General features: G+C 46.6%; 1 protein-coding gene across 2 annotated transcripts in view; it reads left to right on the top strand.

The window, feature by feature from the left end:
• The window catches only part of LOC140426227 (BTB/POZ domain-containing protein 19-like), a 253,562-nt gene that overhangs the window by 215,292 nt on the left and 10,894 nt on the right, over positions 1-27,376 (top strand). For both annotated transcript variants that reach the window (XM_072510724.1, XM_072510725.1), the window contains exons 5-7: positions 353-421; positions 5,694-5,825; positions 11,028-11,153. In XM_072510724.1, the coding sequence (XP_072366825.1) occupies positions 353-421; positions 5,694-5,825; positions 11,028-11,153 (327 nt within the window). The remainder of the gene's footprint in view (positions 1-352; positions 422-5,693; positions 5,826-11,027; positions 11,154-27,376) is intronic.

A 27,376-nucleotide genomic window follows, 5' to 3' on the forward strand; every position in this document is an offset into this window, starting at 1 on the left:
CTCCTGGGAGCGTCAACACTCAGCCTCAGGATCAGAGAATCCCGCCCAGGAATTCTATATCAGCCATTAGACAGTAATGTAGTACTCTCTCTGCATTCTACAGGTATGTCAATCAAGATTATGTGCTTAATCTGTGGGTGGGGTCTCAACCCCTAACTTTCTGACCGAGAGACAAACCTGTCCGCACTGAGCTAAGAGTGACATCTTAGGTTTTACAGAGATGCACGAGTAGAGTACAGTACAAGGATGGGGGAAGAGTGGGGCAGGTCTGCACGTGTTTCCTTAGTCACTGTGAATGGACAATTGGCTCCCAAAAAAACTCTAAAATATTTATTACCTTGTATCTCTCCAGGCTGCAGTGACATACAGACAGACTGACATGAAAGACAAATGCCTGGCTTTCATCGAGGGACACACCAAAGTGAGTATTATAAAGGTCAATGTATGTACCAGTTAGATGTTTTTTTAAAGGAATTCGTTTATTTATTCTGCTGCCGGGTGGAATCAATTGAAAGCAAGCTCAAGTCACACCTGAACCCACTCATGCTGAATGAAGCATTCATGAAGCATAGGGTCCACCGATCTTGAGAATTACGTGTCAATTGGAAATAAATTTGATGCAAATTTGGTATATGTTGCCACGGCAACAGGCCACTTATCAGCAAGGTTTAAAAAAAAATTACAGCATAATCTACAACTGACAATTGTGAAACTTGGGTGCTGCTTTTTCCAGGTTGGGGGCACATTACAATGCTGTTTTAACAGCAGATAGGTGGTAGATTGCGTGCAGATTAATCAATTGTACTAATCCAAATATGGGAGAGTTCTACTGCTTCAATTTCATTTTTGAAACATCTTGGGGGTGGGTGCCTGGTCCGCCATCCGCCAGTTCCTCGGCGGCATGCCCTCACCGGCAGCGAGATTCTCCGTCCATGCCAGTGGGATTTCCCATTGTGGCCACTGCACACGACCGGGAAACCCGCAGGCGTGGGTGCGCAGCTGGCGCAACGGACAATCCCGCCCCTCATTGATTTGATGGACAAATGTTTCAGGGGAAAAGAGAATTTTCCAATTGGTCAGTTTGGTATAAATAAGCAGGTGCCACTAGCAAATGCAGGCGTCACAGGTCAATTTGTGCATTTGATCGCTATTGATCGGCGGCAGCACAGTGGTTGCCACTGTTGCTTCACAGCGCCAGGGTCCCAGGTCCGATTCCCACTTGGGTCACTGTCTGTGCGGAGTCCGCACATTCTACCCGTGTCTGTGGGTTTCCTCCGGATGCTCCAGTTTCCTCCTACAAGTCCCGAAAGACGGGCTTGTTAGGTGAATTGGACATTCTGAATTCTCCCTCTGTGTACCCGAACAGGAGCCAGAGTGTGGCGACTAGGGGATTTTCACAGTAACTTCATTGCAGTGTTAATGTAACCCTACTTAATAATAATAATAATCTTTTATTGTGACAAGTATGAAGTTACTGTGAAAAGCCCCTAGTCACCACATTCCGGTGCCTGTTCGAGTAAGCTGGTACGGGAATTGAACCCACGTTACTGGCCTTGTTCTGCATCACAAACCAGCTGTCTAGCCCACTGAGCTAAACCAGCCCACTTGTGACAATAATAAAGATTCTTATTATTAGCTCCAAGTTACAAATTTAAATCTTTAAATCCTCATCTTTGTTTTCTCATTTCTTCTTAACGCACTTCTGTGCACTTATACTATCTTCCACAATATTATGTCATTGTATGCACCCTCTAATCCTGAAACTCTGCGTCATTGTGCACCTCTTCCCTTGCATCACCACTGACAAAGCTTTCAACCAACTCACCCTCAATTTGGAATTCTCTTCTTAAATCTCACTACTGCTTCTCATTCATCAAAAGCCTTTAAAAATGCAGATTGAGTTCCAATGCTGTCACTCGAGCAGGTCGAGCACTTTCAATCTGAGGGCTTCGCAGAAGCCATTGTGTCTTGCCTGTGATATCAACCCTGTGGCAAGGGGGACTGGGGCTAGAAAAATTTCAGGCAGGTGAGCTCATTTTAATTAATTCTTCCCGTGTGGCTAAGGAGGAGAAAGAGTTCAGGTTTGTCCCTGTCCCAGTTCTCCTGACTGATCTTTCACCCCATCCTCTTTACATCCCCAGGTGTCTGCGTCAAATGAGAGACTTATGGGCATATGCAGATGAGGTTGTGGAGCCAAGATCACTATGGTCTCACATTTGCTGAGGGCTGGATCCTGCCACTTGTTTGACATTGGCAGTTAAAATTGACCTTGGACTGTCAGCAGGCTATTTAACAGTGCCTCATAGATGAACTGTGTGGTGCTGTCGTCCAGTTACCCACATTTGCAATACCCAGAAGGAGGCAGCAGACTGGAATTCCTAGCTGATTTTCTGTCTGACCCAGGACATTGAGACCAACTGAAATGCTTCCTATAGACCAAGGCTTGAAATGTCACATTCTGTAAGCATCAGTGAATAAACTCTGAACAATCCCAGAAGAGACACATTTTAATGCTGTTTTGTTGTTTAGCGAGTCTTTCTTGGCCTGTAAGAATGTTCCGCGGATTTTGTGGTTTTACAGAATTCTCCTTGCAGAGAATTAAATGAAATAAATATATTGGCCTTTTTAGTTCTGATAATATAAATCCTGCATCATTTGAAAAATGTTGATGCAAACCAGATTAATTAAGCAGGAAAGGACCACCTGGTTCATCAAGCCTGATCCATGCGCATGATGGTTGGAGCCTCAGGACTAGACTCTTCCTGCCCACTGTCCCACATAAATGGAAATAAATTATGATGAGTCCAAATTTGAGCATGGAGGGACAGAAGCCATTTTTACATCAAGCATTTGTTGAGAAAACCGCAGAGCTGCAGTTGAGCACCGCGGTGGTCCATGTTTGTCCTGTTAATACTGGCTTCCTTATCCCTGCTGCAGAATCATAACCCACAAAAATGCAAATCTATAGTCTTGCTGCAAGAAGAAGGGATGTGGCTGTGCCAGACACAAATTAAACAAATGCAAGCATAAAAGTCCCAGAGAGAGCGAGAAAGTGAGAGGCCTTCTGCTGTTACACTAATCATGATCCATGGAATGCAAAGAATGGGATCATTGTATCAGCAAGTCATCCTGTTAAACTTGTGTTATATCCGCCTGCGCCCCTGAGCTACTGGATGTGACTAATTGCTTCCTCCTGCCTGATTATTGCACTAAGAATAACTCATTCAGTCTGATCTTTTGTGACCTTTGTCACACGACAGTATGAAGTAAAACAAAAGTTTAAAAGGGGGAAGTTGCCACATGTTGGGGGCTCAGCTAGCATTTCCCAGTTAATCTCATTGTCATTTGTCCCGTTGTTAATTTTTCAATTTGACCTGTCTTTTAAAAGTGTTTTTAGAAATAACAACATTTTGGGGTACAGCACTTTTGTCTTGGATTGAGGTCACCACCTATTATGAAGCTGAACAGCAAGACTATGATGTACCAACCAGCTTTTGAAAGGACTCGTGTGCTCCCACATTCGACCCTCCCTAAAAACACTGTTGCCAGTGCTTTTACTCACAGCAAGTCCTGTTCACCTATCTCCCGTTGTTGACTTACATTGGCTCCAGGAATGCCTTGATTTTAAAATTCTAATTGTTGTTAACAAATCCCTCCATGGCCTCGCCCCTCCTTATCCCTGTAATCGGCTCCAGCCCCACAACCCTCAGAAATATCTGCATTCCTCTAATTCTGGCCTCTTGTGCATTAACAATTTTAATTATTCTTCCATTGTGGCTATGCCTTCCATTGCCTCGGCGCCAGGCTGTAAAATTCCCTCCCTACACCCCACCCCTCTCTTTCTTCCTTTGAGACACTTCTTAAAACCTACCTCTCTGACCAAACCTTTCGTCATCAGACCTAGTATGTGGCTTGGTATCAAATTTTGTTTTATAATGCTCCTTTGAAGTGCTATGGAATGTTTTGTTCTTTAAAGTTGCTATATAAATGCAAGTTATTGAACTAGAAATTCAATCACTCTGTTCTGATTTTGGGTAGATAGTGGTCCAGTACAGAGGGGCAGTGTGCATGTTGAAACAGAAACTTCATTATAATATTTAAATGTGTCCTATGCTGGTTTTAGGACCATTTATGAAATTAGTTTGTCCCAATACCTGACTCAGCATGAGACAAACCTTTCCAGAAAATCATGTCACTACCCTGAACTAATACTATTTTAACGGCCATCTGACTTCACATACATTGTGATGTGAGATGTCAGCGTTGGACTGGGGTGGGCACAGTAAGAAGTCTTACAACACCAGGTTAAAGTCCAACAGGTTTGTTTGGAATCACTAGCATTCGGAGCATTCTGAATGCTAGTGATTCCAAACAAACCTGTTGGACTTTAACCTGGTGTTGTAAGACTTCTTCATATATGTTAGTTGCCAGTTTGATCTGTTAAGCTGATGGCCAACTTCTGGCTTTTTGTTTTGGGCAATTATTTCTGTTACACCACTGAATTATGAGTTCTGGGATGAACGCTTTGCAGGTATTGAACTGGTTGTCTGCCTTGCAAATATTTTGTTTCCCTCCTGAGTGTTCTATCAAGCCTGTCTTTGGGGCACTGCAGTGGGAGAAAGCTTCTTGTCATCCTGAGAAAGAATAGGTGGAGCCTGTTCCATGGAGTCAGTGCCATTCTCCTGACACTGCAGTTTATCATTCACATTGCTTTGCGCAAGAGTGCAGAAGTGAAGTGATAGGCTTGAGGTTCCTATCCACACTGCCTTTTTTACATTGCAGCCATGTCCTTGGAGCTATACTACAGGAATTGACCTCAGATAACTATTTCAGTTCTCAATGTATTGATCACTGAAGGGCTTTTTCATGTTATATGGACCAAGCTCAATCCGGTTTTGTACTGAGTTAATTGATTTTGGCGTACTTTTTGGAGTTTGATAACTGGCCTGACTATTCATAAAGTAGGGAGTGAAAAAGCAGTCGGGACTGCTACTCCAGATTGCCATCTATGGATCTCGTGTGGAAAGTGCACAAGTTAGCCATGGTGAGGACAAATTTGGCTTTGGCTTGATGGCTTCTGCAGTTGAATAACCAATCGCTCTGTGTATTCTGCTGAATAAATGACCGAGGATAAAGAGGAAAGAAAAAACTAGCATTTAAATAGTGCCTTTCATGATCTTACGACATCCCAAAACACTTCACAGCATTTTTGAATAATAGTCATTAGTGCAATGCAGGGAAGCAAGGCCATTCTTATAGCCCCAAGCTCCCTACACTGCAAGTTCAATCATGGGCATATTGTTTGGGAATGTATGGACTGAAAGAAATGTTTCATCGGCCCCTTTGACCAAGACCACCACGCTTAGCTTTGACTCATGTGATGTCTATAGATGTGGGGCAAGTGGGATTGCAGGGGAAGATGAGGGGAATTTAACTAGATGGGGATAAAGCAATTTCCTTTTTTCAACTAAACCATACCGGAGGCAGAAGAAAGTTGAAGCGAAGAAAGTACTCAATGACTCAATAAAGTGGAAGAAAATGTGAACTGTTCTGTATGTTGACAGATCTTTTGGATATACAGCCCTGAATAATCATATAAAATGAATAAAGCAACCGGTGTACTCAAATATACTATTTTCTTTGGACTCATACAGTCAATTTTAATAAGATGAATCATTTGGTTTGTCCTCAAGAGTATCGTGAAGACCCGAGGTTTCCATGAACTTTCTGACCCTGCCCTGCTTACTATTCTGCAGAGTGACCTGCTCACCATTGATGAAGCTGATTTAATTAACTTTGTCAGAGAATGGGCTCATGTTAACTCAGTAAGTATAGACATGTGAACTGTGGCTTAGATCCTCCGATGCCATCTGTGAATTGTTATTTTTGTATATTGCAGATTGAGTATGAGAAAATCCAAATGACCAGATCACTTAAATGTGTGTATTTTTACAATGTAGAAAAGAATGAGTGCTAGGGTAAGGGGTGCACAGATTAAAGTGGTAACATCAGGTTGCATTTTCAGTGAACTCTTCACAGAGAGCTAAATCTCCAAATCGGTCAAAGATTTTGATCTTTTTCGTATGGTATGAAATTAGTTGCAGAGCAGGGTGTTAAACTCATGCGGGTGGTACAGTGGTTAGCATTGCCAGAGACCCGGGTTCACTTCTGGCCTTGAGTGACTGTCTGTGTGGTGTTAACAAGTTCTCCCCGTGTTTGCCTGGGTTTCCTCGGTGTGCTCCGGTTTCCTCCCACAGTCCAAAGATGCACAGATTAGGTGGATTGGCTATGCTAAATTGACCCTTAATGTCCAAAGATGTGCAGCTTAGGTGAGGTTACTGGGATAGGGCTGGAGGGTGGGCCTAGGTAGATTGCTCTTTCGGAGGGTCAGTGCAGAAAGAATGGGCTAATTGGCCTCCTTCTGCACTGTATGGATTCTATGGCCCACATTGTGCTGTGCCAAATCTCCTCCACACTGCATTGAAGTTAATGGGAATGATTTTATAGCCATTGCAGAGACATGGTTACCAGGAGTCAAAGCTGGGAAATAAATATTCAAGAGTATGTGACTTTTCGAAGAACAGGCAAAAGGAAAGAGTGGTGGGTGGCTTTGTTAGTTCGAGATGGAATAAATACGATAGCAAGAAGTGATCTTGGATTGAAAGATGTAGAATTTATATGGGCGGAGGTAAGAAATAACAAGGGAAAGAAGACACCAGTGGGAGTAGTCTATAGGCCTCCTGGCAATAACTATACTGTAGGACAGAGAATAAATCAGGAGACAATGAGGGCATGCAAAAAAGGTAGTAGATTAATCATGGTTGACTTTAATCTTCATGTGGATTGTGAAAATCAAATTGGTAGAGGTAGCCATGGGGAAGAATTTATTGAGTGTATTTGGGACAGTTTTCCTTAACACAGATTCAACCAGGGATCAGGCCAACAAAAGATGACCAAAATAATAATAGAGAAGGAGAAGAGAAATTTTGAGGGTAATCTAGCAAGTAATATATAAACAGACAGTATGAGCTTCTTTAAATATATAAAAAGGAATAGAGTGCCCAAAGTGATCATAGACCTCTTAGAGAATGAGATTAGGGAAATAATGGGCTTGATTTAATAGAAAAATATGATTTGGGGCATGTTTGGCAGGGTGTTTCTTGATGACCGTGTTGGTGAGATTGCAGCCCGTGTTTAGCGGAACTTAGTGCCGGGAATAAATCCCCATGAGCTTCTCACCATGACTGGCTGTCTTGCCGTCTGATTTGCCAGACTCACGCCTCAGCGTCTCGCCGCTAACAAGAGGGAACTGCTTTTAAACGCTCCCTCACCACTCACTCCTAGTCAACACACAAGCATGGCATTGCGCAGACCTGTTCCTCGCTTTGGGGATGCTGAACTGGCCAGGTTTCTAGATGCCATTGATGCGGGGTGGACGTTCCCCCGAGGGGGTCGGAGGACCAGCAACAGGGCCACCAATATCACCTGGGAGGCAGTGGCAGCCGCTGTCAATGCGGGCAGCATCACCAGGAGGACCGCTGCACAATGTCGTAAAAAGTCCAACGATCTCCACCGAGCTGCAAGGGTAAGTTACCATCTCTCTCCTGGCATCAGTTCTCCCTGCCACCCATCAAATTCCACCCCACCCCCCCTGGCTGACACCTTGCATCTTCCCCAGATCCGACCTTCGTGCCTGCTCCTCAGAACACACTGGCACCCACCAGCACAATCTCTTCATGTCCAGGTACAGTGCCCAAACATGCTATCTGCTATAGATCCTCCCCTGACCCATCAGGTGTGTGGGTCACAATGCCCTCTTTTTGTCTCCCACCCCACTGGAAAAGATAGCCCATAATAAGCTGGAAAGGGCCAAGACGAGGGCCAGAAGACATAAGAATCGAGTCCCACCCCCAATGTCTAATGGGCCCTGGAAATGGTAGGGCTGACTGAGCAGAGAGCAGCCACCGACAGCCAGGTTGGCTTACGCCACAGAGGTGAGGATCCACTGGCCCTTCAACCAGGTGGCCTGTCTCAAGTGAGTTGTTAATGTCAGACAAAATTATCCTTCCGTCTCATTGACCACATGTTCATTGTCTCGCAGGATCTCAAACCACCTCGGAGGTGAGCTCCGAAGACAAGACATCAAGGTTGTCACCACCACCTTTCATCAGTGCAGAGAAACGCACCTCGGTGGCGACATTAGTGGTCAGACCTCTGGGGCTCAATCTGGTGAGCACCACACAGATGCTGATGCACATCAGGTGGAGGCAGGAACATCCAAGGGAGTCAGCAGTTGGAGGTCTGCTGCATCCCAGGACTCAGCTGGGTCCCAGGCAGATGCCGAGCCTCTGGAAAAGGACCTCCCAGAGCTGATGCAGATGAAAGGACATAGCCATGCTGTTCAGGAGGGTATGTCAGCAACATTCCAGCGAGTGTATAGCCGATTGGAGGAGTCGCAAAGTCTGCGGGCGCAGGGGATGATGCCGGCAATGCGTGGCACAAAGGCCAACACTACTAGGATGGTAACTGCAGTGGAAAGCCTGGAGCGCAACGATGTGTCCTAGTGGTGGTGCCCAAGGCATGGCACAATCTGTGACTACCATGGCTGAGGGCCTAGACATCATGTCCCAGTCGCTGAGGGACATGTCCCACAAGAAGGTGTGGACATTGCCGAGGCACTGCAGAGCATGGCCCAGTCACTGAGGGCGTCAACACCATGGTGTAGACAATGGAGATCACCAAGATGACTCCGAGGCCTCTGGAGCTCAATTCAACTGCCCCTCCATCCCATGCAGACTCCTAGGGCCCTACGTGCACCATCAGGGAGGCGGAAGCACTGGAGGCCAACCTGGGACTTGCCACCAAGGAGACGGAGGTGGCCTCCAGTTCTTCCGAATCCCCCTTCCTGACACCGGCGTGTCTCAGGGGCAGTGGGCAGAACAAGGTGACACGACAATGCCAGTGACACGGGTAAGTCAGCCCCAGCACCCTGGCTCTCGGCCCTCCAGAGGACGTCCGCCAAGGGCATCAAAGGCCACAGGGCGTGGACAACAGCAGGCAGCCTTCACCTCCGATGTGCATCTTGAGAACACACCTAGACACAGCAGTAGACCACGAAAGACCAAGAGGAGAAAGAATCACTGATCGGGCACAAGGGGGTGAGTGGGTGGCATTATCTGTAGCTAGGGGGAATGGAAATGTCAAATGTTCACAATGTAAACATGCTACACCTGATACATGTGAAGCCTCTGTGACTTAATCTTCACAGCAGGCCTGCCTGCATCCCCACAACCTGTTGCCCTTCACTCCCCCAACCCCGCTCCCTGGGCACAGTGGTCTAACACCCCCGATGCAGACCCTGTTCAGAGGATGGGTGCGCTGTCTGCAGAAAGACAGGGGTCAGACTTTGGCATAAACTGAGAAGCACCAGAGCTAATCTTAACAGCGGGTTAGCATCACTCTCCTGCCTTGTATCCCATTACCCTTGGGTGATATTACACAGACCCTTGGAGGGTAGAACAGGGCAGTCGAAGAGGGAGTCTATGGGAGGGGTGGCGAATGGGGTGGAAGGAGGTATTGGGGAGCGATTGGGTGGGAAGGAGGGGAATTTGAGGGGGTAGAGGGATTGGGGGAGTAGAGGGATTAGGTGGGAAGGAGGGGAATGCGGGGTAGGGGGAAATGGGGGAAGGAAGGGTTGATGAAGAGGGATTGGGGGAGAAGGGATTGGGTGGGAAGGAAGGGATTGGGGAGAAGGAGGGTCGGGGAAAGAGAGGAATTGGGGGAAGGGGGTTGTGTGGGAAGAAGGGGAATGCAGAGGAGGGGGGGATTGAAGGGATGGGGGTTGGAGGAGGGTGTGAGCTGACAGACAAAGTCGCATCCAATGAAAATCGGGTGAGGATGAGGGCCTCCCTGGTCCTCTGGACATGCCGGAGCCTCGCCACCCTTGCCCGGGCATACAGGACATCCGTGACTTCATGGGTGCAGTTGTGAGCTGTATTTTTGTTCGGGCAATATGGCGGAGCCCTATAGGGGCCCGGCGCGGAGGAAAGAAGGCCCCCACGGAACCAGCCTGCCTGCCTATCGGCAGGCCCCGATTGCGCGCCACGCCACCATGGGGCCCACCCCCCTGGGGTCGGACCCTCCCCCCCCTAGGATGGCCCCCGCACACTTACCTGCCAGGTCCCGCCGTGTGTGAGGTGAGTAATCCACGCCGGCGGGACTGGGCAAAACCTGTCGCCGACTCGGCCCATTGGGGCCCAGAGAATCGGCGGGGGGGGGGGGGACTGTCAACGGCCCCTGACCGGTGCAGCGGGAATCCCGCCGCCGCCCGACAAACGGCACCGGAGAATCGGGAAGCTGGTGTTGGGGTGGGATTCGCTCCTCCCCCCGGCGATTCTCCGACCCGGCTCAGGGACGGAGAATCCCGGCCATGGTATCAGTAGCAGCTCAGAGACGGTTCACTCGACTGATTCCTGGGATGAGAACTTATCTTATGAGAAAAGGTTGGACAAGTTGAGGCTGTATCCATTGGCTTTGAGAAGATGAGAGGTGATCTTATTGAAACATATAAGATCCTGAGGGAACTTGACAACGTGGATGCTAAAGAGGTGTTTTCCCCTTGTGGGAGAAACCAGAATTCAGGGATACGGTTTACAAATGAGGGGTCTCCCATTTAAGATGGAGATGAGGATGATTTTTTTCTCTCAGAGAATCGTGAGTCTGTGGATCCCTTCCCAGAGAGCGGAGGAGGCAGGGTCATTGAATATTTTTAAGGCAGAGGTAGATACATTCTTGACTAACAAGGGAGTCAAAGAGTTTAGAGGATAAGCAGGAGAGTGACATTGAGGACACCATCAGATCAGCCATGGTTATATTGAATGGTGGAGCAGCCTCGAAGGTCTGAATGGCTTACTCCTGCTCCTAATTCTTACGTTCATATGTTCCTGGATAACAAATTAAAATAACTCTGTTTTGCCTTGGATCTAACTGACCAATATTCTCTCTTACCATTTTAACCCTGAACATAGGTAGTTCTGGATAAACCTGTGCCAGAAATAGGAAAGGAAGTTGTCCATGAACTGCGTCTTTTTCTGTTGACCCCTGAAGAACTGACAATCCTGGAAGCTGAAAATAAGAAAGATAACTTCATTGCTGTAAGTTAGTCCAGCATGTTTGTTAAAGAGACAGAAAAAAGTAAAACTTCATTTAAATATGAACATAATGACATCAAACTTTACAAAAGCATTGTTTTGTTACTGGTAAATCACAATGAAAGTTCTCAAACAATGGACTGGATTTTATGTCCAGCGATCGGGTGTTGTGAGTGGATGCAGAAACAGACGTTTCAGCTCCCGCCCAGTCGCGCAGCGCAGCCGCAATTTAATATCTATTGGGGCATAATTACCGACAGGCGAAACGTCTGCCCCCATCAGGAGAGGACATATCCCCTCCAAAAGCTGCTGGCCAACTGGATGGCTGGCAGTTCTCTGGTCCCAGCAGTGCTACCAGGGGCGATGGCCACTACCGGGACTGCATCCAGTTCCCAACAACATTAGTTGCTAGAGCTGGATGCAAAATAAGTGGGGAGGGGTTATGGGTAGCGCCAGCTTGACGGACCCCAGCAAAGGAGATCAGGGACTGAGTCAGTGGGGGGAAGGAAAGTGGGGGGGTGTCTGGAACTTGTGCAGTCCGGAGGATGGTGGGGGAACTTCCAGTTGAAACTGTGCATGTAATGGAGGTACCCCCACTCCCTTTCTACCTGAAGTCCAAGTAGTGTTAACTGCTGAGTTTCTGACCCGCCACAGGCCTCAGTCCCCCGCCTGTGAAATAGTGGTTGAAGAAGGCTATCAACTGGTCACATAAGGGGTGGGATGGCTCCCCAATATGCCCCCCTCCACTTGCCCCAGGGGTAGGTGGGTGAATGATGAGAAAAGGCCCATAGATTTTAATGGACCTTCCCACCTGTACACCTGCTCACAGGGGAATGTGTGATTCTGTCCAACATTTCAATATAAAACTGCATGTCTTGCAGGTCAGTAAAGTCTTTTTGAAAAAATCCCAAGAGATTTAAAATATATTAAAGCTTCTACTGGAATGACTCACTTGAGCTTATGCATGAGTAGAGTGAGTGCCATTTTAATGAAAGCTTTAATAGCAGGGTAAGTCCAAAGTAAGAAGTTGATTTAGGGGTGAATGTTTTTAACACTGTTTATATAATTGTTCCGTGGAATTCTGCGTAAGTTCTATTTTAGCCTTTAAACCAAGCTTGTCCAACATTTTTGCACGGGGCAGGGGGTGAGGGGGCGGGGGTGCGCACTTCAAAATGTTTCTCACTCAAGGGGCCAACGAGCAAATTCCAGCAAGATAATTTTTGGCCCAACATCGAACATGATTTTTTTTTAATGGGTTATGAAAAGAAGCAACTTGCTGTGTGAAAAAATAATGAGTAATAAATAAAGATTAGATTGTAGTTGGTTGAGTGTGTGTGTTTCCGGCTCACTCACAGTCTCAGGGACTGTGAGGTGCATGGTGAGGTTTGAGGGTGAGTGAGAACACCGATAGTGGGAGTGAGCTAAATTTATGGACACAATCTGCCCCTGCACTCTCAACTTCCCTCACGCTCTCACCCCCTCACACTCTCTTCTTTCTTCACATTTCTCTTATCTCCTCTCACATTCTCTCCATTCCCTCTCTACACTCACACCCCACTCTCACATGCACTCTCTCCCCCTCACACGCTCTCTCTCCCCCTCACACGCTCTATCTCCCCCTCACACGCTCTCTCTCCCCCTCACGCACTCTCTCTCCCCTCACACACTCTCTCTCCCCCTACACACGCTCACTGCCCCTCACACGCTCTCTCTCTCCCCATCACATGCTCTCGCTCCCCCTCACAAGTTCTCTCTCCCCCTCACACGCACTCGCTCTGCCCCTTGCACACTCTCTGTCCCTCACATGCTTTCTCTCTGTCCCTCACATGCTCTCTCTCTGCCCTCACACACTCTCTGCCCCTCACATGCTCTCTCTTCGCCGCTCATACGCCCTCTCTCTCTGCCCCTCACATGCTCTCTCTCTACCCCTCACATGTTCTCTCTCTGGTCCTCACATGCTCTCTCTCTTTGCCCCTTGCTCTCCTTCTCCCCCTCACACTCTTCCCCCCACACTCTTCCCCCTCTCCTCCTCACACACTCTCCGTCTCCCCCTCACAATCTTGCCCTCTCCCTCTCACAATCTTGCCCTCTCCCCCTCACACACTCTCCCTCTCCCCTCACATGCTCTTTCTCTCCCCCTCACACTCTCCCTCTCTTCCCCCACCCCCTCACATGCTTTCCCCCTCTCTCGCCCGTGACACACTCTTGCCCCTCTCTCACAGTCGTTCACACTCTCACACAAGTTCTCTTGTCCCTCACTCAGACACCAATACACCCACTGCTACTGCCTTTCACTGTGCTCCAGTGCGCCTGGGACCCCAGCCTTCACCTCCCCGAGCCCCACTCCTTCGCTACCTGGCTCTCTGCTCCCTGGGCCCCACTTCTCAACTCCTGGGACCTCACTTCCCTGGGTCCTGCCCCTTGGCTCCCCAACCTTTGGCACCCCAGGTCCCGAATTCACCGTATTTGTATTTGCTGCTCCTCTAATTGTTTTCCTCTCACATTTGCTGCGGTTAGGCTCATTAGTAAGCAGCAATTTGGAAAATAAAAGACCTGTGATTGGAAGAGCAGCTCCAGGCAGATTCTTCCATTCGAACTGACCTGTTTGACTGGCATTTTGAAAACTGGCCCCAGAGGCTGCATAGATATGGCTCGAGGACCGTTGGACAAGTCTGAACTAAACTATCGCTGTTTTTGTTTATGGAGCAAATACTTGCAGAGACTAAAAAAAAAACCTGCCTGATCAGACTGACAGCCTTGTAAAGAAGTTAGTAGATAGAGCTCAAAGAGCCACCCATGCTCTTAAACTACTCCTGTGCTATATCTGACAGCAGTTGGTATTAAATAAAGGCCATTAGAGGTGCCTAAAAGTGGAAGGATTTTTTTAAAAACCCAAATGATTTAAGAAAGCAGAATCATCTGGGGAGAGTGTAGTCCTTTCTCACCACTAAAGGCCATTAATACATTCTTACACAAAGCTTTTTTAAAATTTAGAGTACCCAATTATTGTTTTTACAATTAAGGGGCAATGTAGCATGGCCAATCCACGTACCTTGCACATCTTTGGGTTGTGGGGGTGAGACAACCCAAGCAAACACGGGGAGAATGTGCAAACTCCACATGGACAGTGACCCGGGGCCGGGATCAAATCAATGTCCTCGCCTGTGTGATGCAGCAGTGCTAACCGCTGCACCACCATGCCACCCCATACAAAGCTGACTAGATGTTGAGTTTTTGATTCCATTTTCGTAGAATTTCAGAAATATCCCTTCCAGAACTGAGAGATGTAAACTTTTTCAGAGCAGGGAAGATGCTTTCTCATGTCATCTGGGAGCAGGGACTGCAGTAGAATGACTCACAATGCAGTTTTTGATAGTGCGTGGGTTCCAACCAGTATCCGTCTCCATCAAATCTTTATTTCAGCTCATAATCTCTTTATAAATTGAAGCAAATTGGCGTAGAATTAACGTTTAGAAAAGATAATGGGCAGGATCTGCAGGTCGCGTCGTGCCCAAAAAGCAGCGCCTTGCAACACAGCCAGTAGATGCCGGGAGATCCCACTTCCAGGATCTTCTCAGCTAGACATGCCCCTTGAGACCTAATGCGATCTTGCAAGATGTTGCGATGTGAATCCTGCCCACTGTGGGCAGGATCATTTTTTGGCAAATCTGCATATTAGAGTGAGACAGCTGGTCTCGTTCTTATATCTGTTCCCGAGATCTACTCCAAGCATGGGATCTATTCCATCACTTTGGGGACCTCAGGCGAGCACCATTCAGAGCTGGTCTCCACAACAGGGAACCAGACGTAACGGCACTCTTGAGGGTTTCCCAAGGGAATGGAGACCCCAGGTTCCTACCCTCTGGGCAGTGTGGTACCCTAGCACTGCTGGTGCTACCTTGGCACCTGGCACTGCCAGGCTATGCATCCTGACAGTGCCACCTGAGTACTAGCTGCCACTGCCAAGATGTCCAGTTGGCACTGCCATCTGGCAGGGGCACTGCCATGGTAGCAGGCTGGCTGCCAAGGTGCCAAGCTGGCATTTTTAGCCAGGCGGTGATCGGGCCAGGGGTGTGAGGGAGCCCAGAATGTCCCCTATAGTGAGTTGGGGCTTAGAGATATTTGGTGATGGTGTCAGGGGCTTGATAGGCCATTTAAAAATAGCGTCCCTATATCTCGTTGCACTGAGGAGTTCTGGCGAGCGGAGTTCCTCAGGCAGAAAACGGCCACGGCCACGCGTTCCCCGCTGAGCCCTCGACCTACCCGGATGAGTGTTAAATAGCGGGGTGCTTCTCGACACTCCGAGCACCGGGAAACACCCGACTAATCTCGCGCACGGGACTCTGTCCCCATTCGTGTAGATCACGCGCAATATTTCTAGTCCTAAAATTCAGTACTTTAAAAATGTTATTTTCAGGCTTAATTCTGCACTTGATTTCTTATCACCAAATAGAACTTTGGTCTCACCAATTCACCCCAATTCATCATTACCTTTTCTTCCTTTGAGCTATTGACATTGTTCCTCCTCCTCCTCACCTTCAAACCGAGTTTCTCCTTAGGTATTATCCTGCTTTCTTTCCTCCACCTCTGCAGTGTGTGATCCATGATTTCCATTTCCAATTCCCAACAAGTTGGCTTCTCTTCTTTGATTCTGCCACGCTGTCCTCTTTGGACCTAATTAAACTCTACTCTCATGGGCACACACTTGAACTTGTAGCTCAAGTAGTCTCTCTACTTAAGTATGTGTTGATTGTATCTGAACATTTCCTTGAGACTCAGTTTCCAACCCTACTTCCTTTTGCACCCATCCTTGGAAAATAGTCCAAGTTGCTTAAATGCACGATCAAATGGCCAACTGGCCCTCTATTTGTCACAACTGCAACTGATGATCTGCTCAATTATTCTCTCACCTTCACCTTTGATGCCTTTGGCCCCGGTAAAACCTTTACTCTCTCCCATCAGCATCATTCCCTGCTGTGACACCCTGTCAAAGCCAAGGGGTGCAGACTTAAACATATCTGATGCACAGCTGGTTAGTCATTCGTTACAAGTTGTAGGCTGATCACATCACAGGATCATTGGAAGAGGGGGAGGCCATTCAGCCCCTCGAGTCTGTTCTGCCATTGAGTTGGATTATGGCAGACCTGTACCTCAATTCCATGTACCTACCTTTGCTCCATTTCCCTTGTTATCCTTATCCAGTAAAATCTATCCATCTAGTATCAGAATTTCAATTGACAGAAACCTGCAAGTGTCTGTGAGTCAGTGTAAGACGTATCAAACACAGTTGGTGTTAGGAAAAGAAAAATGCCAGAGACAGGAGGCATAGTAAGCCAAAAATAGAGAGCAAGTAGTTTAATTAACACAATCAAAAGCAGTTTCTTCGGCATTATTACAGATTCATGTCTTCTGAAAGTATCTACATGGGTTCAGTGGTGTAAGATGTTTCTTTACGCATTCCTGATGTCTGCTTTTTTAATATGTAGAAGTTTGACTCCCTCTATTCTGTATCTGCGAGCACGGCCTGGGAGTGTAACAATGTAGCATCCTTCTATTCTTGAGCAGGGTCAAAATGTTATGGTCCCCCATCTGCTGGTTTGAAGACTTACCTGAAGTCCAGCATCCGTAACCTCTTCTTTGGGACTGCCTGTAGTAACCGCAGTGGCCACTGTTCAAGCCTGGTGCTCCTGAGACTACAGAACTGCTGGCCAATTGAATTAGCTGGCAGTTCTCTACGATGGAAAATCCTCCCCATTTGCAGATGGAAGCCTCGACCTCGGCCTTTTGGCTAAGATGAGCGTGAGGTCAGGTGTAATGCCTGGATCTGGTATGTCTCAAATGTGGGGTCCATGAATTGGATTCAATTTCAATTGGTTTTTGGAACAGGCAAGGAGCTGGATTAGGGGTTTGCCCCTGTCCACACTCTGAGCTCTGGCTTTGTAACTCTGATAAAGTAATTTAAAAATAATTAGCGACCTTCAGAGCACTAAATGGCTGCTGGGCAGCCAGGATCAGCAAAGATGCATTCCCCGCTGACTCTTTAGGATGACAGGGTGGGAAATACTGCCATCCCCCCAAAAAATCCTGCACTAGGATCTTAAGTATGTGCAGGTCGATAGTCTTTCTGAAGGTAGACCGTATTAACACTAGGTGAGTTGTTGTTTGGTTTGATTCATAAGCTGCTTTAAAAAAACATAGAACATTCATTTGCATGGCAAATCTTTCATATCTTAGAATGTCACAGCTAGCAAATTATTTTTGAAGTGTATTTACTGCAGCAATACAGACAGACACAGCAGCCAACTTAACATAATTGCCATGTCCCATAAACAATGGTCAAGTAAATAACAATATCATCTTTATCTGTGATAAAGGTTGAGAGATAAATGTGGACCAGGACAAATCAGTCTTCCATTCTCCTTCATATAGTGCCAATGGTTTTTTAACGCTTACTTGAGGATGCCAGACAGGGCCTCGGTTTAACAATTCATTCTGCTACCTATCCTGATGACAGTGTAGAGTTTATTTCTCCCTTGCTGCCTATCTGCTGCTTCTCCCTCTGGCTTTTGATGTCCAGGTTGACTTTTTAAAAGCCCCCCTTCAAAAAATAGAGCAGAGATCAAAAACGTGGTGAAGGTATAGCGCTGAATGCCTTCTGAATAACAAAACGTTGCGCATGTCTGGGACACTGTATAGGATCTGTGCAAAACCTCTCCCACATTTGAATCACCTCTTATCTGTTTGTCGATAGCCAACCCAACATGTGGGTAAGTGGAAAAACCACTCCGTTTCAGACAAGTTTCTGTAGTCCTCTAGCTATTAAATGGCAAACCATGACAGAACAAATGGACAAAGGAGGGAACCTGAATAGAATGTATGGGAGCAAAACGTTAGAGGGAGTACGGAAATTGTATTCGACACAGAGAGGGGCTACGTAGATTGGATCCATCGATGGGCATCATTATGGCTTCTTGTTATTAAGCTGTTTATTAAGCGAATGACAAGCCAAATTTGATGGAACTTATAATGAACATAGTCCTTAAGTCTTTTGGACCAGCTTTGACTCCAGCATAGACTGGTAAGATTAAAAATATCTGCTCTCTTTACTGGTTAAAGGGTCCTATGTGAAATGAGTTTTGCGAGTACATCAGCTCAATTCCAAAAAAGTCAATGTAACAATTTATTGAAAATCACCTGGTCCATAAAATGGTTAGTGTGGCAATTGGAAGAAAGATGCTTTGTTGAGGCAATCTGTGAGGATACAGCTCTGTAAATGGCTGCACCTGATCAGGAAGGCACCACTTGTGTAGTTGAGCAAACATGGTCAACAAGTGAGGCAGCAGACACTGTGAAAGGAAAGGCTTACACAAATGTAAGGAGAAGTGGAAATCCTGCAGACTGCGAAAGCTATTAACAGCAAAACAATGAATGCACAAAAGTAATAGGTGCTAAAAGAGATTATAAAGAATGAACTTGCAAGAGATATTAAAGTTGACAGCAAGAATTCTAATAAATATAATAAAGGAAAGAGCATGGGGAAAAGGAATGTGAGGCTATTAAAGACGGATGCAGACAAGACTTTAATGGACAGTGAGAATCTGGCAAACTAGTTTTTTCATAATAGAGGGAGAAGACAAATCAGATTATTTTCATATTGGGGAGTGAAGGAGCTGTGGAGGAACAAAATGAATTAGGTGCTCATATACACAACTTGCTGAAAGCTAGTGTCCAGATACAAAAAGTGATAGAAAGATAATGGTTTTAAAATTAGAGCCAGTCTATTTAAGATTGAAGCTATTCAGTATTTTTTTCACACAGGGGAGTGAGAATCTGGAACTCTCTCTGCCAAAAGGCTCTGGATGCTGGGACTGGGACTGATAGATGCATTTTGGAACAGGGTCAAGAAAGTGGATTTGAGCTGCAGATCTGCCTGATCTAGTTGAACAGGCATAAGAAGCTAAATTAACTAGTCTGTTCCTAGGTCACTTGCCCATGTGTAGCTTCTTCCTCTGGGCCCAATGTTTGATATTTCAAATGGACATGCAAAATGGACAAGTGTTACATTATGTAAATATAGCTGATGAGCTTACAAATTTGAATACACCTTTCACAACCCAATAGAATCAGGTACGTTTTAAGTGTATTGATTGTTCTTTATTATATAGTAAATAATCAGGGCACTTTCACTATACCCACCCTTTTTTTCCCATTTATAAACATGTGCAGGGGAACGCGGAGAATAATTGTCAAGATTTAGTAAAACTGCAGGCAAAAATAATACAACGAAAGCTTGATCATGATTTGGCAGCAATTGGACACTCGATGACTTGTTTAAAAGCAATAAATGCACCTAACATCCCCCAACCTCCACCCCAACATACAGACACGCGCACTTGCATGTAAACTGTGGATAAGTGCACACACAAAAGTAAACTGTGGGTATAATTATTCAACTGCTGGCAGCATGTAATTGTGATAATTCTGGAAACCTTAATCGCCATCAAAATGATGTCACGCTAATTGCAGTCTTTGCATAACACAGAGCTCTGTTTAATGCGACTTTCTGATGGACTCTGATGAGTGCACTTGATCTAAAGGGTCATCGCAGCATCTTGATAAAATATCACAATTATGTTTTGGCACTTTTGCACTGGAATGAAAGGGCTTGGCCTATATCTATAACATACTGCTGGCTTTGTTACAAATTTTGAGTTTATGCTTCTGGGTTCAGCATCAGTGGTCTCTCACTTAAATGGATCCAAGTCCCTTACAATCAGGAGTTTAAAAAAAATGTATTCACAGGATGTGGGCGTTGCTGGTTAGGCCAGCATTTATTACTCATCCCTAGTTCCCTTCAGATGGTGGTGGTGAGTTGCCTTCTTGAACCACTGCAGTTCTTCAGGTGCAGGTACACCCACTGTGCTGTTGGGGAGGGAGTTCCAGGATTTTGTCCCAGCGACAGTGAAGGAACAGTGATATATTTTTAAGTCAGGGTGGTGGTGAGTGACTTGGAGGGGGACGTCCAGGTGGTGGGGTTCCCAGGTATCTGTTGCTCTTGTCCTTCTAGATGGTGGTGGTTGTGGGTTTGGAAGGTGCTGTCGAAGGAACCTTGGTGAGTTACTGCAGTACATCTTGTAGATTGTACAGAAGGCTGCCACTGTTCATCGGTGGTGGAGGGATTGAATGTTTGTGGGTGGAGGAGCAGTCAAGCAGGCCACTTTATCCTGGATTGTGTTGAGCTTCTTTAGTGTTGTTGGAACTGCACTCACCCAGGCACGTGAAGAGTATTACACTCCTGACTTGTGCCTTGTAGATGGTGGACAGGCTTTGGGGTCAGGACGTGAGTCGCACACCGTAGGATTCCTAGCCTTTGACCTGCCCTGGTAGCTACAGTATTAATGTGGCTAGTCCAGTTCAGTTTCTGATCAATGGTAACCCCCAGGATGTCGATTGTGGAAGGATTACCGATGGTAATGCCATTGAATGTAAAGGGGCAATGGTTAGATCCTCTCTTGTAGGAGATGGTCATTGCCTGGCACTTGTGTGGCACAAATGTAACTTGTACTTGTAAGCCCAACCCTGGATATTGTCCAGGTCTTGCTGCATTTGGACATGGACTGCTTCATTATCTGAGGCATCGTGAATGGTGCTGAATATTGGGCAGTCACCTGCAAACATCCCCACTTCTGACCTTATGATTGAAGGGAGGTCATTGATGAAGCAGCTGAAGATGATTGGGCCTAGGACACTACTCTGAGGAACTCCTGCAGTGATGTGCTGGAGCTGACATCACCACAACCATTTTCCTTTGTGCCAGGTATGACTCCAACCAACGGAGAGTTTTCCCCCTGATTCCCAATGACTTCATCTCCAGTTTATATAATCTTTATTATTCTTGTCACAAGTAGGCTTACATTAACACTACAATGAAGTTACTGGGAAAAGCCCTAGTCGCCACACTCCGGCGGCTGTCGCCACACTCTGGCGGCTGTTCGGTTACACTGAGGGAGAATTCAGAATGTCCAATTCACCGAACTAGCACATCTTTCGGGACTTGTGGGAGGAAACCGGAGCACCTGGAGGAAACCCACGCAGACGTGGGGAGAACGTGCAGACTCTGTACAGACAGTGACCTAAGCGGGAATCGAACCTGGGACCTTGGCGCTGTGAGGTAACAGTGCTAGCCACTGTGCTACTGTGCTACCCATAGCCACATTGACAAGCTAAATGCAGTTATAATCCCAGTATAGATCGATAACTCTCGAAAAATTATTTGAATTCCCAGTGACCAACTTTAAAAAATTGCACTCGAGATCAGGTTTTCAGACCTTTACTGTAACAAACAAACTAAAATCAACCCTTCTAAACATTATCTAGTAGGCAGCTAATACTCTAAACTACAGAAAAGGGCATCCCTTATTAGCAATGTAATACACTTGAAAACCCCACACCGCATTTATGCTTTACAGCATACTATCCATAAAACTTCAGACTTTACAGGAAACAGTCCAAAGTTATGTTGCTCGTTTTAGCCTTAATTTAATTGCTCTTGTTCTATCAACTTTGCTCTTGCGTCGCCAGGTATCTTTCTGATACCGCCACGTGGTTCAAGTCCGAGTAATGATCAATAATCCAACACACCGCTTAGTAAGAGTTAAATCAACGCACATTTATTATATACAGTAATCAATACTTATACATTAATTCTACTTCTAAGCTATTTCCTACAACTAACAGGCCAATACTTAACTTTGGGAATGGCCCACCAGGTCAGGGAAACGAATGGCCTTTCGTATGGGTTCTGAGCCTGCGGGATTCAAAGCTGGTACAGGTCGATAGCCAGGAGCGCCTATCTCATAGCGGGCGTTGAAGTAAGACTTACGATTTTAGCGGCTGTTGCAGAAGGTCAGCAGAAGGGTCTCGAAGGATGGAGAGAGGAGAAGAAGGGGTGAAGAAGGGCCGATTTGAACTTGGACTCTATTCTTATAGTCCCCAGGGGCTTCCCACCTATCGGGGCGGACCCTGTACCTGGTTCCAAGTGATTGGACTTTGTCCCAATCACTTGGTTCGATATTCTCCAATGCTGGAGCGATTCCTTGATCGATGGGCGGTTTTGGGGTGGTCGTTCACCTCTCTTTGTGTAGGCTCCTGCTGGCGCCGAAAAGTCTGGGTTGGCTTTGTGTGTCTAATTTGTTGCACATTGTTCCCGGTGTTTGCTACTTAATATTCAGATGGCTGGTGTGTTGTTATGCTGATGGCTGCAGGTATCGATTCTGTCTGGCCTCCCCAGAGGCGAATACACAGTTTTACCTGCAGCTGCCTGTTTGAGTCCTGTTGGCTGATTTTCCCATCAGCCTCTTCCGTTTGCCATTTTAAATCGGGGTTTGGCCATTCTAAATCGGGAGTTAGCCATTTTAACTGGCTATAGTTACTCCCAACTTCCAACAGGCTCACTTATCCTGTGAGCACATCGTATCATAGTATCAGGTAGCACAGTGGATAGCACTGTTTCTTCACGCCGTAAGGGACCCGGGTTCAATTCCCGCCTTGGGTCACTGACTGTGTGGAGTCTGCACGTTCTCCCCGTGTCTGCGTGGGTTTCCTCCTGCAAGTCCCAAAAGATGTGCTTGTTAGGTGAATTGGACATTCTGACTTCTCCCTCAGTGTACCCGAACAAGCGCCGTAGTGTGGCGACTTTCACAAGGGATTTTTGCAGTAACTTCATTACAGTATTGATGTAAGCATACTTGTGACAATCTCAAACTGCATGGGTCACTCCAGTCATTTCTTCTCCCAGCCACATCGGGATGAATTTTCAAATGTCCTTGAATTTTCAGGAACTTCTTCCCTCCCACTTTCTGTCTGTAAACTAAAACTTAAAAAATCACCTTTTTCTTCTGCTGACTACAGTAGCTGTGGTCTCCCTCTTGAGGGCTCACTCTCTCCCACCATGTCCAGGGTTCTTTTTTAAATCAATCTATCTGGGAGTCTGTAGGTCTTATACAAAACAAGAACAGCTGCCTTTTTCTTTGTGTTCAGGTGTGAAACATGGGGCGGGATTCTCTGAAATGGAGGCAGAGTGTTCGCGCCGTCGTGAACGCCGTTGAGGTTCACGACGGCGCGAAACGGCCCCTATCCCAACCGATTCAGGGCACGATAACGGGCTAGGAGCAGCGCCACATCATTTACGCGCGCCAGGCCTTGGCACCGCGTAAAGGCGGCGGCGCATACATGATGCGGCCGGCGCCGCATAACTGGCATCACCCGCGCATGCATGGGTTGGCCGGCGCCAATCCGCGCATGCATTGTTGCCATCCTCTCCGAGTCCGCCCCGCAAGAAGATGTCAGACGGATCTTGCGGGGCTGCGGAAGAAAGGAGGTCCTCCTTCAGAGAGGACGGCCCGACGATCGGTGGGCACCGATCGCGGGCCACACCCCATTTCAGCCCCCCCCCCCGGTGCAGGATCCCCCCTCCCCCCCCCCCCCAACCCCCCCCAGCAGGCCGCCCCCCCCAGCATTCCTGCGCTGTTCCCGCCGGCAGCGACCAGGTGTGGACGGCGCCGGGTGGAACCCGCCGTTTTGGGCTGGCCGCTCGGCCCATCCGGGCCCGAGAATAGCAGGGGTGCCATTTTGGGTGTCTCGGGCGATTCTCCGGCCTGCGCCACGCGGACCTCGACGGAGCCGTTCTCGACGCGGGAGGGCGTCGGACCGGCGTCGCGGGAAAATTTGGCGACCCAGGCGATTCTCCCAACCGGCGCGGGAGCGGAGAATCGCGCCCATGGTACTTGGATTTCAGTCTGTCTTTACTTGGGTCCCCAGTCCCTGTGGGAACAATCACCTGGCCTATTGCAGGGCAGACTCCCATACAACTCACTGCAGTCGCCTTTTCCAGGGAATTCTGTTTTACAGTAAATTAAAAGAGACAGTTTAAAGCATAACCATCTTATAAAAACTCACAGTGGTAACATGCTTCTCTGACTAGAAATTTCTCTGAAGAGGGGCATTAAACTTAAGCAGGAAGCTTTTATTTTTTCCTACCAGATTTTATATAATTTTTCTTAGCTGACAGGAAGTCAAAGACTGATGTCTGAGCACTCCATCCCCCTTCTCACTTTGATAAAAGAAGAGCACGCAAGTGCACTGTCCTAGATTTGTACCTTAAGTTGCCAAACTCCATTAATTAAACACAAATGAAGTCATTTCACTATACCATGTGTGATTATTTACTGGAAGGTCTTTAACAAACTTCCTTTGCCTCTGTTGCCATTATCCTGGACAGCAGTTTCACATGAATTTAGATCTGAATTCCTGAGTGCTGCAAGTTGTGGACTTGATCCTCTGAACTAAATTTAAACAAATTTGAATCCAATTAAGCAAATTATGAAACGGAAGAGAATAAATTTAACTTCACAGCAAAGATGAACAACTAAATAAACAGAAACAGGAAAGTACTCAGCTTCTTCCGGAAGTCCTTATCCAGGAAATGCTCATACTGTTTCTGTTTCCTTTCTGCTGTAATACCAAGTTTGTTTGCTTCCCACTGAATTTGGAACTTCTGCATTTCCTTTTGGAACGCACCAAGCAAATTTGCATTTGCTGCGTTTGGTAATAGTCTGTTCCATATGTTTGCTGCTCTTAAGTGTGAAATAATTATGTTGAGCTCAAGGTTTAAAGTTTCCTCTTTCAGTACTAAAAAAATGTTCCCTCCACCTTTTCATGATGATTTAAGACACATGGATTATGGGGGTCAAATTAGATAACTTCCAAAAATGGTCTCAGGGGTCATGATATGTGATTATTCAGCATCCATTGAGTAGAATGCAGGCAGCATGCCAACTTTGTTTGCTCAGTATAATGATTTTTGTACTCAGCTAGCGGGGCTAGCTGTTCCCCCGCTGTTCATTGGCTGGACACATTAGCAGGGAGACCCGATATCGTTACAATTTGCACTAAAGCTAGCCAGCATCTCTTGCAGGGGAGCTGCGTGGTGGCTAGAGTAGCTGCTGGGTATTATTCTATAAGTGATTTTGACATGAGAAAGAACAAGGAGCAGCTGACCAAGGGAAAGAATGGGCATCCTGGTTTTCAGAAGTTGCACTGGAGGCCTTGGTGGAGGAGATGGAAAATAAGAGAGATGTCCTGTATACTCAGGGTGGGGGGAGGGCAGGAAACCCTCCAGACACAGGCAGTGGGAGCAGATGGCCATGGAGCTTAATGTCAGGTGTACAGCCCCAAGGACCTAAAGGCAATGATGGAAGAAATTAGACAATTTGCATGATCTGTCCAGGTCAGCAAATGTTCAAGAAATCAGGACTCACACATAAAATTCATATACATTGGCTTATCCTCCTACACTTAACGCTGTTGCAAGCCTCATTCTCACACATATCTCACGGTTTACACATACTGCATGACAGCCACATCACCCAAACAGATTGCATAACAGGCAGCAGGGAAAAGCCTGGGAACTACAGACCGGTGAGCCTAACGTCTGTAGTAGGTAAGTTGCTAGAAGGTATTCTGAGAGACAGGATCTACAAGCATTTAGAGAGGCAAGGACTGATTCGGGGCAGTCAGCATGGCTTTGTGCGTGGAAAATCATGTCTCACAAATTTGATTGAGTTTTTTGAGGGGGTGACCAAGAAGGTAGATGAGGGCAGTGCAGTAGACGTTGTCTACATGGACTTTAGCAAAGCCTTTGACAAGGTACCGCATGGTAGGTTGTTGCAGAAGGTTAAAGCTCACGGGATCCAGGGTGAGGTTGCCAATTGGATTCAAAATTGGCTGGACGACAGAAGACAGAGGGTGGTTGTAGAGGGTTGTTTTTCAAACTGGAGGCCTGTGACCAGTGGTGTGCCTCAGGGATCGGTGCTGGGTCCACTGTTATTTGTGATTTATATTCATGATTTGGATGAGAATTTAGGAGGCATGGTTAGTAAGTTTGCAGATGACACCAAGATTGGTGGCACAGTGGATAGTGAAGAAGGTTATCTAGGATTGCAACGGGATCTTGATCAATTAGGCCAGTGGGCCGACGAATGGCAGATGGAGTTTAATTTAGATAAATGTGAGGTGATGCATTTTGGCAGATCGAATCAGGCCAGGACCTACTCAGTTAATGGTATGGCGTTGGGGAGAGTTATAGAACAAAGAGATCTAGGAGTACAGGTTCATAGCTCCTTGAAGGTGGAGTCGCAGTGGATAGGGTGGTGAAGAAGGCATTCGGCATGCTTGGCTTCATTGGTCAGAACATTGAATACAGGAGTTGGGACGTCTTGTTGAAGTTGTACAAGACATTGGTACGGCCACACTTGGAATACTGTGTGCAGTTCTGGTCACCCTATTATAGAAAGGATATTATTAAACTAGAAAGAGTGCAGAAAAGATTTACTAGGATGTTGCCGGGACTTGATGGTTTGAGTTATAAGGAGAGGCTGGATAGACTGGGACTTTTTTCCCTGGAGCGTAGGAGGCTTAGGGGTGATCTTATAGAGGTCTATAAAATAATGAGGGGCATAGATAAGGTAGATAGTCAACATCTTTTCCCAAAGGTAGGGGAGTCTAAAACTAGAGGGCATAGTTTTAAGGTGAGAGGGGAGAGATTCCGAAGGGCCCAGAGGGGCAATTTCTTCACTCAGAGGGTAGTGAGTGTCTGGAATGTGCTGCCAGAGGTAGTAGTAGAAGCGGGTACCATTGTGTCTTTTAAAAAGCATTTAGATAGTTACATGGGTAAGATGGGTATAGAGGGTTATGGGCCAAGTGCGGGCAACTGGGACTAGCTTGATGGTAAAAACTGGGCGGCATGGACTGGTTGGGCCGAAGGGCCTGTTTCCATGCTGTAAACTTCTATGATTTTAACACACTATGACACACTTTTCTCTTACTGGAGACCATGTTGCACAATAAGAGGCTGTAGGAACTAACTGGAGGTGGACAGGCATGTCTCCATGTTGTCACAAATAACACCGTGTGACTGTAACAAAGGTACACTTTCCATCTTCATCCTTCTCCACCTGTCCACTGTTGTCCAGCTGGGTGGGACAGCTGTCACCTGATTCCCTTCTTATCTGTCATCAGGCTTCTCTTTAAGTGTTAGCTCTGGTGTCCCCCAAGGACCCTTTCTATTTCTCATCTGCCCCCTGGTCACATCATTAAAAATTGCAGCGTTAGTTTAGACATGCACTTTGACGACACCCAGCTCTATCTCACCACCATCTCTCTTGACT

This window comes from Scyliorhinus torazame, chromosome 7 (genome assembly GCF_047496885.1).
Source record: "Scyliorhinus torazame isolate Kashiwa2021f chromosome 7, sScyTor2.1, whole genome shotgun sequence".
In the NCBI taxonomy this organism is placed as follows: Eukaryota; Metazoa; Chordata; class Chondrichthyes; order Carcharhiniformes; family Scyliorhinidae; genus Scyliorhinus; species Scyliorhinus torazame.